The sequence below is a fragment of the Sinohyriopsis cumingii genome, unplaced genomic scaffold (genome assembly GCF_028554795.1).
Source record: "Sinohyriopsis cumingii isolate HCF-2022 unplaced genomic scaffold, ASM2855479v2 utg000624l, whole genome shotgun sequence".
Lineage (NCBI taxonomy): Eukaryota > Metazoa > Mollusca > Bivalvia > Unionida > Unionidae > Sinohyriopsis > Sinohyriopsis cumingii.
The window spans coordinates 3,524,761-3,539,118 of record NW_028315919.1 but is presented as its reverse complement, the minus strand read 5'-3'; the positions used below and the strand labels follow the sequence as shown (position 1 = coordinate 3,539,118).

General features: G+C 34.6%; 1 protein-coding gene across 2 annotated transcripts in view; it reads right to left on the bottom strand.

Moving 5' to 3' along the window:
* Window positions 1–14,358, bottom strand: part of LOC149773625 (uncharacterized) — a 76,313-nt gene that overhangs the window by 4,390 nt on the left and 57,565 nt on the right. For both annotated transcript variants that reach the window (XM_089946297.1, XM_089946298.1), the window contains exons 15-18: window positions 10,931–11,136; window positions 7,015–7,123; window positions 4,701–4,924; window positions 3,053–3,186 (exon numbers count right to left, since the gene is read on the bottom strand). In XM_089946297.1, the coding sequence (XP_089802423.1) occupies window positions 3,053–3,186; window positions 4,701–4,924; window positions 7,015–7,123; window positions 10,931–11,136 (673 nt within the window). The remainder of the gene's footprint in view (window positions 1–3,052; window positions 3,187–4,700; window positions 4,925–7,014; window positions 7,124–10,930; window positions 11,137–14,358) is intronic.

Genomic DNA, 14,358 nt, shown 5'->3' with positions numbered 1-14,358 from the left:
ATATCTCCTGCCATGAGACATACTCAAATTGGCACATGATGTCCAGTAAACGTAATTGTGTCCTTTCCACCTTTCATTCACAAAAATCTGAATACTCCTTTTTATTCTTCTGTGTTGATTATTAACACTTTTCTAGAAGCTTTTGTTCCCTTTTGTCTTAAACATGCATTGCCTTCTGGATGCCATTTTTAAAAATCTATAATCAAGAGTCTGATTGTGTAGACGCTTCACATGAACAAATAGGTGCAGTTTGAAGGGTCTGCTGTAAAGTTCGTCTGTAATGTTACTAATGCTAATATGAAATCCAGATCCAAATAAAATACAGATGAATCAATTATCCGGATTTTTCGGAAATGATCATTTAGCATGTCGTAAAATTTAATGGTAATTTTTGTACGACTTACGGCAAAACCGTAAGAGTTGGCAGGTCTCCCTCTCATTCTCCTGTCAGTCAACTTGGAACATGCTACACAAAGCTGATATTAAAGCAACAAGACATATCACCAAAACAAAAATGTCATGTGATAAGTATTGCGTTGTAGGATTAGTCCCACCCAGTCACATTATCCTCAAATCAGGCCAACCAGTTGTAACACTATAACCATGTAATAAGTGAGGCAGCTTATAGTATTGTTTTTATGTCTTTGGTATGACTTGGCTGGGGTTTGAACCTGTGACCTTCTAGATTTGAGGTGGATGCTCTAATCACTCAGGCCACTGGAGTGGTCTCACACCATTTTATGAAAATATTGGGTAATGACTTTGAAAGGACTTGTAAGGAAAAATGTCTTGATGTAAGGATCAAACATTGAATTAAACTTGACCATAAATTAATAAGAAATGGTAAATTAAGTTATATAAAATGGCTTGTTAAACAAAAAGTAATGAAATATTCAATAATATTAATCCAAAACAACATGAAAGTGGTCAATTATTAATAAGCAATACACTATTCAAGCAAGTATTTGCATTGATACACCATTGGTCTTTGAAATGTCAGTGTCTGAGCTGTTGGGGCCTTCACTCAAGTTTCCTTTTGAGCTCAGTGAGAGAACTTTCCTTTTCTTCTGCACACCTATGATAACTGTTTGCTTTAACAATGAAATCTATCTTTCCAGTTGTCTCGCATTTGTCAGCAACTTCACTAGAACTAAAGGGGAGAAAATCAATGTCTTTCTTCAGCCCCATAATGTTATTTCTTAAAGAATTCATATCCTCCTATTCTACCTTTCTCTTCTTGCTGCACCATTTCTTTTTTTCTGTCTCCTCCTGCTCTTTCAAATACCTTGTATATCTAGTCTTTCCTTCTCTGGCAGAATTTATTATTTCCATAACAATACACTTTTGAAATGCAACCTATTGACACAATGTTCTCTTTAATAAGCCTCCTTGCAATAAGATTATCATCACTCTGATTTTCAGATATCTTTGTTAACAATAAAAACCTTTCAACAGATGCTTGGCCATTACTCTAGGTTAGCAGCTTTCTTGTGACTTGCCAAAGCTGAGGATATTTTTCTGCCATGGCAGTGTAATGAAAGGTGTCTAGCTAATATTGAGTTTTATTAAATGAATCTAAACATCTTGTGTCACTTAAGACAAATTTAGAAAATGAAGACAAAATGTCATCACAAAATCTTTCTTTGAGATGCATGGAGTCAACCAATATTTTGGCAATTTAACACTTTCCGAAGGGTTTTGTACACAAAACTTTGGGTCAAAGCAAATATTATATCTCGCAAGAGAATAATGCAATGGAGAGTTTTCTTGCAGCTTTTGACAGAGATTAATGCAGATCTTCTTTGCATCCAATTTCAAACCATGAAAGCTTTTCTCTGAGACTTTAAGCTTGTTGACAAATCTGTTTGCCAAAATACTGTCTGCAGAAAACCCAAGCCATACATCTTTATGCTCAGAAATATTACTTAAATCATGCTTCACAAACAGGGTGTCTTTATGCTCTCGTGAACCTTAGGCTTCAGAAAATATATATCAAGTTAACTATATTTTTCTTTCCAATTTCACTAGAACCATATCAATAAAGTAAATTGGTGAAAAATAATTTAAGGTTTTATGATTCTGGATATCGAATTCACATTGTTTCCATACATCATGTTATGTTTTGTGCACAATAAAATATGCTTCTTTTTTATATAAAAAATCCAAATCCAAATAAAGAACAGGTCATATCATCATCAATAATTATATAATCATGTATATATTTCTGTTTCTGCCAAGGGGCCCCAAGTGATCCAAAGCGCTCTCCGTTATGGGTCACTGCCATCTCACCTCTGTCTGCGTAGGTTTGAGTCTCTGATTTGGTCAATGTGGGTATGTGAGAAAGCTTGCCAATAGCTTCTCAAGGGTCAGTGGTTCTTTCCGGGTATTTTCCGGGTTCTTCCTCCACCATTAATACTGGCCGCCATGTATAGTCTATCGTGTGCTGAAAAATGGCGTTAAACCATATAACAACAACTGTTTCTGCCAAAAGAAGGTTTAATGCCAAAATTGATACCATCCTCTGAAGTAGCATCAGCATGAGCTAAGCAGATTATTATTTTGGGGATTTATTTTTTTTCTTTGTTGTCTTCAACCCATACAAGTAGTAGAAATTTGAACAACTAATGACTAGTAGGAACAACAAGAAAAATATTACACATTGTAGTCCCAGGCGAAAGCGATAGTGAAGAGAGAGAGAGAGAGATCCTATTTCAAGCTGAAAAAGTATGTCAGATGAAAATTTGTCAATACAGTTTTTTTTTAACCCTCAGTTTTACACCCATGTGGGATACAATGAAGCTCATTATGAAGCTTCTCTGACACAATAATAAAATCAACTTCAATAACAGAGAGATGTCACCTTGTCAAACAATTGGATGTTAGTATCTATATGGTTGAACATGTCATTTATGTGAAGCAAGATTGGGACCAAACACAGAACATGGTGTTACTTCTGCATATATGGTTTCCTATGATGAAAGGTAGCCATCCCTACTTGATAGATATTAAAGTTGTGATGTACAGTATTTGAAACAACACCCTGTTTATATACCTTGAGCCCAAAGAGGGATCTTCTTCCTTGGTGCTTCTTCATCATCTGTAGAATCATCAGAGTGGAGATTTGAAATGTCATAGTTCTCTTCCGAGGGAGATTTTTTGTGCATCCGAACTGGAGTCATTTCATATCTGCAAAATGTATAATCATTTGATGCGAATTACTAGCAATAAAACACCATGTGTGTTTAAATGAAATAGCCCTGATATACATCTTGGTAAAGATCTATACAAATATAACCTTACTGTTCCAAAATTTTGGATTGGACACAACAAATGATAGACATACTGATAAACAGCACCACCACTAAAATAGAAGATGTTACATGAGTGACCACTATAAATTAAAAAAAAATGTGAAATAAGTTTAACAATTCCTACTTTTCACCTGCCCTGCCCTGCCCTGAAATCATTTGACAAGTGTTAAAAAAAATCCATTTGAAAGGAGTACAAATGGTCCAATCTATTTACCACAATATGGAAAAGCGAATTTTTTAGTAAGTTATGTTTTTCTGAGAATACTTAACCAATCACATTATGGTAGGAATATTGGAGTACTACCTTGTTAATTTAGCCCTACTACAAAGAAAATCATCTTTTCCTGTCTATCTCAATATACAAAGGCAATAACTCTTGCCTCTTACTTCCCCTTGCTATTGCCAGGTGTCACTAGTTTTTAGCTGACCAATAAAATAACGAGGATGCTTGCATGGCAGGGTGGTTGGGGGTTTGTTAAGTAATTTGATTAGGTAAGTATTCTCAGAAAAGCAAAATTAACCTAAAATTTGCTTTCTCCTTCGAATACGTTCCCCAATCACATTTACATCAGGCGATTAGGTAATAAGAGGAGAGAATCCTGAGCATCTGACCTCTACCTCAGGCATCCTTCTAGGGAATGATGGTTGGCTTCCCCATGTGAACTACAACCTTTTCTCCAAATTAACACAGCCTAGGGTCACTGGACATGTGACCCTTACTAAGGTTAAGAAGATTATTGAGATAGTCTTACCTACAAAATTTCACTGGCGGATCAAGCAAAGATAACAGGCTGTGTTTGTTGATTTAACTGGATCTGGTGACCACCTGTGCTGCCTACAGTGGACAGTACCAGATTCAAAGTTTGCCTCTGCAATGCTAAATCTGAGAAAAAAACTCGAGAAGCTTGACTCTGCATGCCAGCCTACAGCTTCTGTTATGTCTCAGACTGAGTGTGTGTGATTTGGATTTTTAACATTGCTTTAAAAAAAGTCAGTCATATCGCTAAGCTGTCTGCAGTGTGACAGCTTATAGTGATGTCTAGCACTGGGGCATCATGCCGCAGACATGTAGCATCATGTCCCACCCAGTCACATTATCCTGACACCAGGCCAACCAGTCCTAACAATAACCTCTTCATGCTGAGCACCTAGTGAGGCAGCTGTTAGAACCATTTTTATAAGTCTTTCATATGACTTGGCTGGGGTTCGAACCTGTGACCTCCCGCATCCAGTACACTTAATTATACAGTAATGCTGTATTTTGAAAATAAAAAAAGGCAAAAAGTACCAAATAAATACAACAAGCCAATATTGGCTACAAGGTACATAATTAAAGATGAAATGTTAAACATCTGCTTAGAAGAGTAACAAAAGGTTGGTAATGCTTACGAATTGGGATTAGAAGCCAAAGTCTTGACAATTTGGGGTTCTGTGAGTGTAAGCGTCCTATTCAGGTTGGGTTTAGGAATGCCTTTCAAACTGGTGTGTGTGACGGTATTCTGTTGCTGCTGTATTAACTGAGCATTATGCTTATTCAGCTGTTTCTTTAATTCCTCCTGCATCTGTCTCTCTTTTTCCTTCTGCTGTTCCTCTTCCTCCAAACGCTTTTTCTCCTGTGTCAGACAGTAAGAAATGAATAAAATCAGTTTTCTAGGCAAAGGCATACTGTTTATCCTTTTACATAGACTAATAAATAGTTTGACTTGAGAGCATTTTTCTTCCATATGTAAATCATAACAGACATTCATAAATGCTGATTAATAATTAAAGAACATAAGGGCTAATGGAGACGGCATGCCATTACTGCCTAAACTAAATGCGGAACTCTTATTAACATATTTCAGCACAACAAAGCAAAAAACACCAGGCCAATGGCATTGTGATTATGCTCAGAATTTCAAATACAGTCACAAATCATGCAAACTTTTTAATTATATAAACTTTTAAAGGTCCTTTAAATTGAGAAAATATGGAAGAAAATAACGTTGAAATAAAAGCTTTTTAAGAGCACTGATGAGACGTTGTTGCTGACAGGATTCAATGTTCTTGGTTTTTTATATTCTCCACTCAAGGCATAAATAGAAACACCCCTTTGGTTATAGGAACTACATTTGCTGATATGATTTTCCCACTCAAATATAAAGAATTGCAAAAGGTCAAGTGACATGACACCTGTAATGTCATGTTTTGTTTCGACTTTGTCTACCTATAAATATTTTGTGTAAAGTAAATTGTTAAATTGTGCTGTTACTGAAAAATAGATGTAAGGGCTGTTTCATTTAAAGATACATGGTACCCAGGGAAGGCAGTTTTTAAAAAATATATGCCAGTGTACTTTGATTTCACAAAGTTCATATTAAAATGATAAGAAATTTCTTAATTGCATTTATGGGTGAGTACTCCACTTTAAAAGTGCCATACCTGGGTTCCATGTATGTTTTAACGGAATAGCCCTAAGTGAAAATTTTGCAATTGATTATATTTACAAGGTGGGTGGGGCTGGTAGGCAGTTAATGGTGGCAATTACATAAGCAGGTATGATTATTAAACAGATGACAGTATGCATTTTGAGGGAAGGCAGAGTGAAAATAAATCTTAGTACATGTACTGGGAAAGCTTACAAATACAAATGATCAAGTGAAAAAAAAAAAAACCATTCTGACCAGAACAAATTTTTGTAAAAATACAGCCAAACTTCTAAGATTAATAATTATTATTCCTTTTACATTTAAAAGGAGTCTGAGTACCAGCTGGATATTGTGAGAGCACTGAGACAATTTTGATACATGTTTTAAGCAGCTTTGTTATTTCAAAATGACAAAAATACGAGTATATGTTACAAAATTAAGATGATGCATCTTTCTACTATGATCATGTAAGCCAGTATTTTTTATATACTATGCATTGATATAAAATCACCTCTACAAAGGAGGAGCTGTAGTGTCTCTAAGTAGCGTGCCTGACTCATAACTAAAAGGGTGCAGATTTGAACCCTACTACTGGACCAGCCTGGGTCAGCAACTATGGTGTGCCCTTGGACAAGGCACTTTACTCCAATTGCCTCAAAACAAAATTACCTAAAAGTGATGCTGTGCCAAAAAGCATGAAACCAGAGCAAAGCAAACCCAACTACTTAGGAGACATTTGTTTGTCCAGTTGCAGAGACAAGTTTGACTTTAATATCAGTTTCCAGAGCAATTATGTCTGATGACAGCTTATTTTAATTTGGGCTTTAATAAGCAACCTAAGGAGATTACTTGATAGAAACTATTCAGTTTTGGATACATTTTAAAGATGACCCATTCATCATTCTTAAGAAGTCGTAGACATTCAAGACAAACTAAGTACCATATTTTTGTCATAAAAAAGGGACAATTTTTCTTTTACTCTTAAACATGAAAAGAACACCATAATCCAACCATTTACCAATAAATAAATTTTTAACAAATCCCATGACTTAACAATCTTAGATGTAAATGACTACCAGTGCACCCACCTGTGACGGGAATATGCCAGAGTAAGATTGTCTACATTTTCTAATTATTTTTTAACTCATGAAAACTATAAATTCTCCCATCACTCTTCTTTACCAAAAAAGACTCTTGCTTTTCTAGATCAGTTTTTGTAAGACTTGACATGTATCCATCAGCCATTCTAAAGCTAGATGGGCAACGGACAGAGACAATATACATATTTTGCTTACCAACTCTTTTTGTCTCTCAATCTCTTTCTTCATCTGTAGCTCCCTTTCTCGCTTTTTCTCCAACTCTATCCTTTCCTTTTCTGCCTTCTCTTGGACCAGCATTCTTTCCCTGCAGAAGAGATACAAATTCTGAAAGCTTACTTTTTCTACTGTTTTTTTAAAAATAAGACACCATCAGGTCTAATCACGATTGTGTACCATTTACATATGCTACATGTAATGGGCATTCTGAAAGTTGTGGGTTTTTTTTTTTTTTTTTTTAAAAATTCAGAGATTAATGAAAATTGTGTTTTCTTATAACCCTGTCAGGGGTTTGGGAGTACAAAAATCGTGTTTAAAGCATGACACACTTTTACAGTTTTGATTAAAATCAGATCTCCACTTCACATAGGGCAGTAGTGATCCAACTTTAATCAGATTGCACCATGTTATGGCAGTTACTTTAACATCTTGAAAATACATTTCCGCATTTCATTAGTGCAACCAAAGTGTCCTCATGCCAATTAGAAGTTTTTTTTACAAGCTCGACAGGCACCTCACTTAGAATACAGGGCAGGCCTGATCTGAAATTAGATGGGCCCCAGACATTGGGCTATCCGATTTGTTTAGTACTGCAACTATATAGGAACAAAAACTTTACAAAGGAATTGACATCTCTGCTGTGTTATGCTATTTACTCGAAGTGAAAAATCTTACACTAGTCATACTGTGAAAATCCATCATTTTTCCATTTTCACTTTTATGATATTTAGTGTTAATTTAATTAACGCACTAAAAATCAACATAGAAGATGAAAATGGAAAAATGTTTCACAGCATGAATGGTGTATTTTTAGTTGAAGTTTTTCATCACATTTAATCTTTTTGAAGGAGGTGCAGCCAGTGTGAATAAAAATTGCTTTTTTTTTAGTGGGGTGGGGTAAAAAAAAATATGGGGATCATCCAGTTAAATTGGTGTAAATGGCAGGTTTGAGCATGTCCCAATTCTGAACACTTTCTGAGGATAACAGTTGTCCTCAAATATCTAGAAGCTGATACCATATAAAGCATTTCAACACGTAAAACTAGATGGGTGCACTGCAATGGGTCCTGCACAAAACAATATGCTCAGTTGGATTTTAAGCAGAAGGACTGGTGTTGGCAGGGACTGACATTAATGCTTATGACTTTCAGGTGTTATTATGAGCAAATAAAGGAATAGTTTTGGTTGAGACTGTAAAGTTAATGCCCTGTAATAATAGCAATCCTTTGCTAGAAGTATTCCACATTTTTTTAACTCCATACAAATTGTGTCGTAAGTCCGATTTTTGACCTTTCCAATCTGGCAAAGGATTATATATTCAGAATTTGATTACTTAAGAACCTATTAAATTACCTATAATGTTTGAGTGATTTCAAGTACTAAAAACAACAAGAGAATTGGTGAATGTGAATGCTTATATGTTCCCATCTTCACGTCTTACCCCTGGGTCTCAAACAAATGGATTGAGGAGTTATTTCATGTGGCCCGAAATAATACCTAGAATTTGTACTGTAATTAACAATGCAAATTCTTCTTCACAGCCAGCCAGTTTTGATAAATGTTTGATTGTTACAAGGTTCACTTCTACTTTCCAACATTTCAACTGTCTACCTTTTATATGAGCTGCTTTCGCTGCATGTAAAGGTTTCAGTTCAGTGATTTGACTATCTGGCCAATGTACTAGTCCTCATGTGGCCTTATGCTGATTTGAGACCCCTCCCCTTTGATGGAAATGAGTGCATAATAAAAACCAGGACATAACTCTTGAACAAATGGTAAAGTACAATGTCTGATCAGCATCCATAACTTTTTATGATGATCATAAAATGTAAATTTCATAGCAACCTACAAAACTACTTGAGTAGCTGCATTAAAAAAATTCTTTTCACATATTGTATTCAGGTAAAACTTAAAAGGTATGTTTACATAAATCAGGAACACATGGATTCATCAGTAGGTACTTCTTTACACGATGACCACCATTTGTACCAAGCTTCTAGAAATTTGGAACAAAATTAAACACGACTGCATTAAAAGTTTCAATCTTACAGTGCATGTAGCTGCATAACAAAGTTACAATGATCCAGTGAAGTGACTCTACCAGGTAGTTGCATTTATAAAATTCTGTCTTACTCAGCATCCAGCAGGGTTCATACTGAATTCTGAATGATAAATTCAAAGACTTTTCCCAAACTTTCAAAGACCACAAACAGATCTCCAAGACCTATTTTCGCAAACATTTTGTATACAAGTTATGTTATATGAGAAGGAAAAAAAAAAAGGAATGCAAAATACTACAATATTGTTTAATGATGACATGAAACTAAATGGGACATCAAAAGAAAAAAACCAGGAAAACTAGACTACATCCAAATCTAACAACCAAGGACAGTTTTATTTGTGATTAGGAAAAGAAATTAAAATGTTTGGGTTTATCTCAATTTTCAAAGACTTTTAAAGACCTCAGGGTAATTTGCTCGATTTTCCCAACCTTTCAAGGCCTAGAAAATGCTACTTCATTTTTCCCAAACTGTCAAAGACCATATGAACCCTGTCCAGCTGCATGTGAAAACAGTAACTAATAATTATCAGAGGAGCAAGGCAATTTGTTGATATGCACAACCTCAGGTGATGACCATAACTTGTACCAAGCTTCAGTGATCCATCAAGAACTGCAGGGTTAGATGCATTTACAAGATACTGTCATACTGTGCATTCAGCAGCTAGATAAATAGGGCATGACATGGAGATCCAATGAAATCTGTCATATTCACACGATTCAATCATACATTATGTGAAGCAGAGTAAAAACGAGATAATAACTAACCTCAGGAGCAGTGATTTATCCATATAGACATCCTCAGATGATCATCACACTTTAAAATTTTCATGGTGATCCACTGAAATCTGTAAGACTAGTTGTATTCACAAGATTGTTATTTACTCTTCTTTTTTACATTCTGCTGCTAGTCATAAAGGGCATTAACTTGTCAGTTATTTGCCAATAATGTCATCTTCAGTGACGACCATAAAAATAATATATTTTCAAGGCAATCCATTAAATACTTGGGGACTATCTGTGCTAACAAAATTTTTGTCATATACTGCAAAAAGGACAATAACTCTAAAATAAAAAAATCGAAGTGATTTTTACAATAAGTACATCTGGTGATGACCATAATCAAAAGCAATTAATCAAAAATTGCAGGAATAGTTGCACAAAGATGATTGTGTAATGTATAAAGCTATATGACAAAAAGCCATTAATTATATTAAAACAAAATGCAGGAGCAAAGTAATTTGCTGAGGTACATCTTCAGGTGATGACACTAAAATTTGTAAAGTTTTCACGCCAATCTATCAAAAACTGCATGACTAGTTAATTTATGAGATTTAAGTTTTAAGTTTATGCTGAATCAGCATGAAAATAGTTTAAATTATTTTCCATCCAATTTTCATACATCAAGTAGAACTAATTTTATGGCATAAGTTGCAACCAACATTCGCTTTTCACACCATTTTATGAAAATACTGGGTAAGGACTTTGTAAAGACTTTATAAGTGTAAAAGTCTTGAATGTAAGGATCAAACATCAAATTAAACATGACGAAGAACACTGATCCCTTGTCACAATTTGTCCAATTCAGTACTTCCAAACTTAATGAGTCCAGTGATTCTTTTGAGGTGTGCTGATTGGTATAATGACTTCCCTTTCCTGTTTCCAGCAAGTTCTTTTTATAACTTTTGCATCCAACTTTTACACATTATTATAATCCAAATTATTTTTCTCATTATTACATTTTTAACAATGTATCTTATTGAATGTCCACAAATTACCAACTGAAATAAAAGATTAATCTTCGTTACTGTTGAAGACAGTTGAGACTGCCACTACCTTTCTTCTTTCTTTCTCTGCCACTCCCTTTGCTTTTCTTCCTCAATAAGTCTCTGCTTTTCAGCCTCTGCTTCACGTTCTTTCTCAATCTCTGCAAGTTTCTCTTTAAATTTCTGACTTTCCTCCTGAAGTTTTTGCTGTCGTTCAAGCTCTTCCATTTCTTTTTTCTTCTGGAGCAGCTCCCGGTGCTTCCTCTCCTCTGCTAGCTGCAAAGTTTTACTCACAATAATATTTGGATACAATGAGTATCTCATATGAGTCTTTATAAAAAATGAAAATTATAAAATGAAAAGTGACATTGTATTATTAAATTAATTGGAGTTTACTTATTACTCAACTACAACAATGCTACTTGTTAATGTTGCCATGTCAATGTGTAAAACAACTCAAAATTACAGGTTATGATTTTATTTCTGATACATCAAATGTCTTTAATCGATTTTTAATCAGATACAAATGAGAGATTATTCTAGGGTGACTGGAAATAAAACATGGACCCATGATGAGATCAAGTGGATTGAAGGGTGCAATTGACTGGGAGTAAAATTTGTATGTGTAAATCATAATTCTGCATAATTATCAAATATCTGATTCTATGAATCAGACTAATTAATACTGGATTATGGTCTATTGGAGAACCCCAATACATGTATTATTTAAGGAACAGAAGTGGATATTTCTACTTACACTAGCTTATCCCCTCCCCCATCCCATTCCTTTGTGTTTTTAAGTTGTAATGTGAAAAGACCGTAAGATGTATAATAAGCACAGGAAAACCATCCAACCTTTTGTGCTGATCAGGTAAAAATTCACTGTACTGATGAAATTTTACTACTTGTCCTTATGTAGAATAGATGCAGACGTGCACATTGCAAATAAATGTGTGCATTTTCAACTCTTAACAAGGCCTTAAGTCATGAACATGTTCCATAGGAAGCTGACATTTTTCTACACAGGTACCAAAAACAAGTTTAATAACATTATGGTCCAATAGAAAACTGTCGAGTTTTCATCTAGTCAGAGAAGTGTTACTCTTGTCTCAAGAAACTGGTATTGTCAAGATACTGCAACTTTTATGACACATTGTCATCTCAATGCAAAGACACGAGAAAATATTTATAGAAACATAATTATTTTGAAGAAGACAAATGTTGATAACTTGTATTTTAAAGGAGTATTTTAAGTGCCCCTACACATTCTTATCAACTCTCACATGAATGTCATAACATAATGTCATGCAAACTACTGCTTGGTTGTAATTTAATTTGGGTGATGAAATAATAATCTTCCAATTATTTTAACCATAATAATCTTCCAATTGCATTTCCAAACCCTATGCAACTCAATGGTTTGCTGATATCTCTCACCTTGACATAATTCTTGGAAATTATTTTCCATTTGACATGATGACGGCAATCATATCTCCTGCCACGAGTCATACTCATATTGGCATGTGATGTCAAATAAACGTAATTGTGTCCTTTCCAGCTTTTATTCACAAGAATCTGACTACTCCTTTTTATTCTTCTGTGTTGATTATGAAAACTTTTCTATAAGTTTATTTTACCTTTCATCTTGAACATGCATCACTTTCTGGACGCCCTTTGAAAAAAATGATATAATCAACAGTTTCATCATGAAGACACTTTCATGAACAAATAGGTGCAGTTCAAAGCGTCTGTCTTAGCACTTTCACATTTGTTAGCTAGCAGCTTCCCATGTCTAACACATAAAGATGCATGATAGCTTACTGAAACCCCAAACTCTCCACATGAAAATGACACCTCGGTAATTTAAAGATCAAGATGCAAATGCATGAACCATTAAGTCAGGGGTGTCTAATCTTTTGGGAATTGGGGCCAAACAAAATAAAATGCTTAAGGTCAAGGGTTACCATCAACAAAAACAGTTTAATACAAAAATCCAACATATTATATGAGACTAATAATGATCCTATTACATGGTAACCATTGTAATGTTGTTAAATGTTGTTGTAGACACATGAAACATCAGAAAGAAATACAGAAAATTGAATATGTATTAATTAAAATGCACATTTACAAAAGAACTGCCTAAATGGCCATGGGCTACTCAATGTGAAGGACTGGGCTACATGCAGCCTGTAGGTTGTGAAATTATATTTTCAAACTACAAACCTCATCTCTTTTTATATTTATATAAGGAGCCATGTATTAGAAGGGCTTTAACCTTGCTGTCTTCACTCTGAACAAGAGGTGTGTGGTATTACCGGTATACCATGTTTTTTTTTCCTTGTGGTACTTACCACAGTAGTTTTTCACTGTACCAGCAAGTCAATAGTTTCCATCAGCAAAGAATGTGGATAATTTCCAAAGTAAGCCTGTTATGATATTTAAGTATCTTTTCATTAAAAAATATATCCAGAAATTATTGTTTTAACAAAACAGTTGTATGTTTCACAAGTTAATTTAGAGTATTATAAATATATTTATGAACCCTGAATCACATGTATGGCATGTCATGTATGCCATCATGCAGTCCAAAAGGGGTGTTGTGAATGATATCCGAGCCAAATCCAAAACAAGTCATATTCAAAAGTTATTTCTTAGTGTATTTAATGTGTTAAGTACATATATTTTTTATAAGACAGAGAACCATCCTAAGAAATTCCAGACTGCAGCTTCTCTAGTTCAATTTTTTTTCTCATTTGCTGAAACAGTTTGTTACTAGCCTTCTCTGATAAACATCTGAACTCAGTGTTGCCATCTTATTCAAAGTTTCCTTTTCAATTACATTAATAGCACACTCAGTAAATTCAGTACTAATATTTCTTGCTTTATCAACAACCCCTCTGATGCCAATGTTCTAGAGGAAGTCGGCTATACTTTAAACATAATAAGCCCACTTTAGCATATTTAGCAAATAACGTACGCATGACAAATTTGTTATAATTTAATTTTTTTCTTTTTGGTGGGTCTGCAATTTTCTTTTGAGCTGAGATATTTATTCTTTTGACTCAAAATAATTCATTGTTTTGAAAAAAAATTAATGTAAGGAATATAACAGTGTTATGTTGGCATAAATCAGAGCAAGATAATTTTCACAGATGAGAGCTGGACATTTTTAAAACTTTCCAGGCCCCTGCCTCAGAAAATTAAATTGTTGGTCCTAAGTATAACTGCAGTATCCTGTGGTATGTATCACGGTACATTCAGAATTACTGAGGTACAAAATGTTTTGTGATACCAAGCTCAACTCTGAACATAATACTTTCAGGGTCTGGCCTCTACTTAGTATCAGGCTTGCAGTGTAATGTACAAGTCGACTGTGTTGAGTATAGTGATGACAGTGACTAGTATCAGTTGCAATTCATGTGTCCCAGTGAAAAGTGCATGTAGAAGTTTCCTTTAAGTCCTGGTATAGATTTGCAAAAAAGATGTACAATGTAT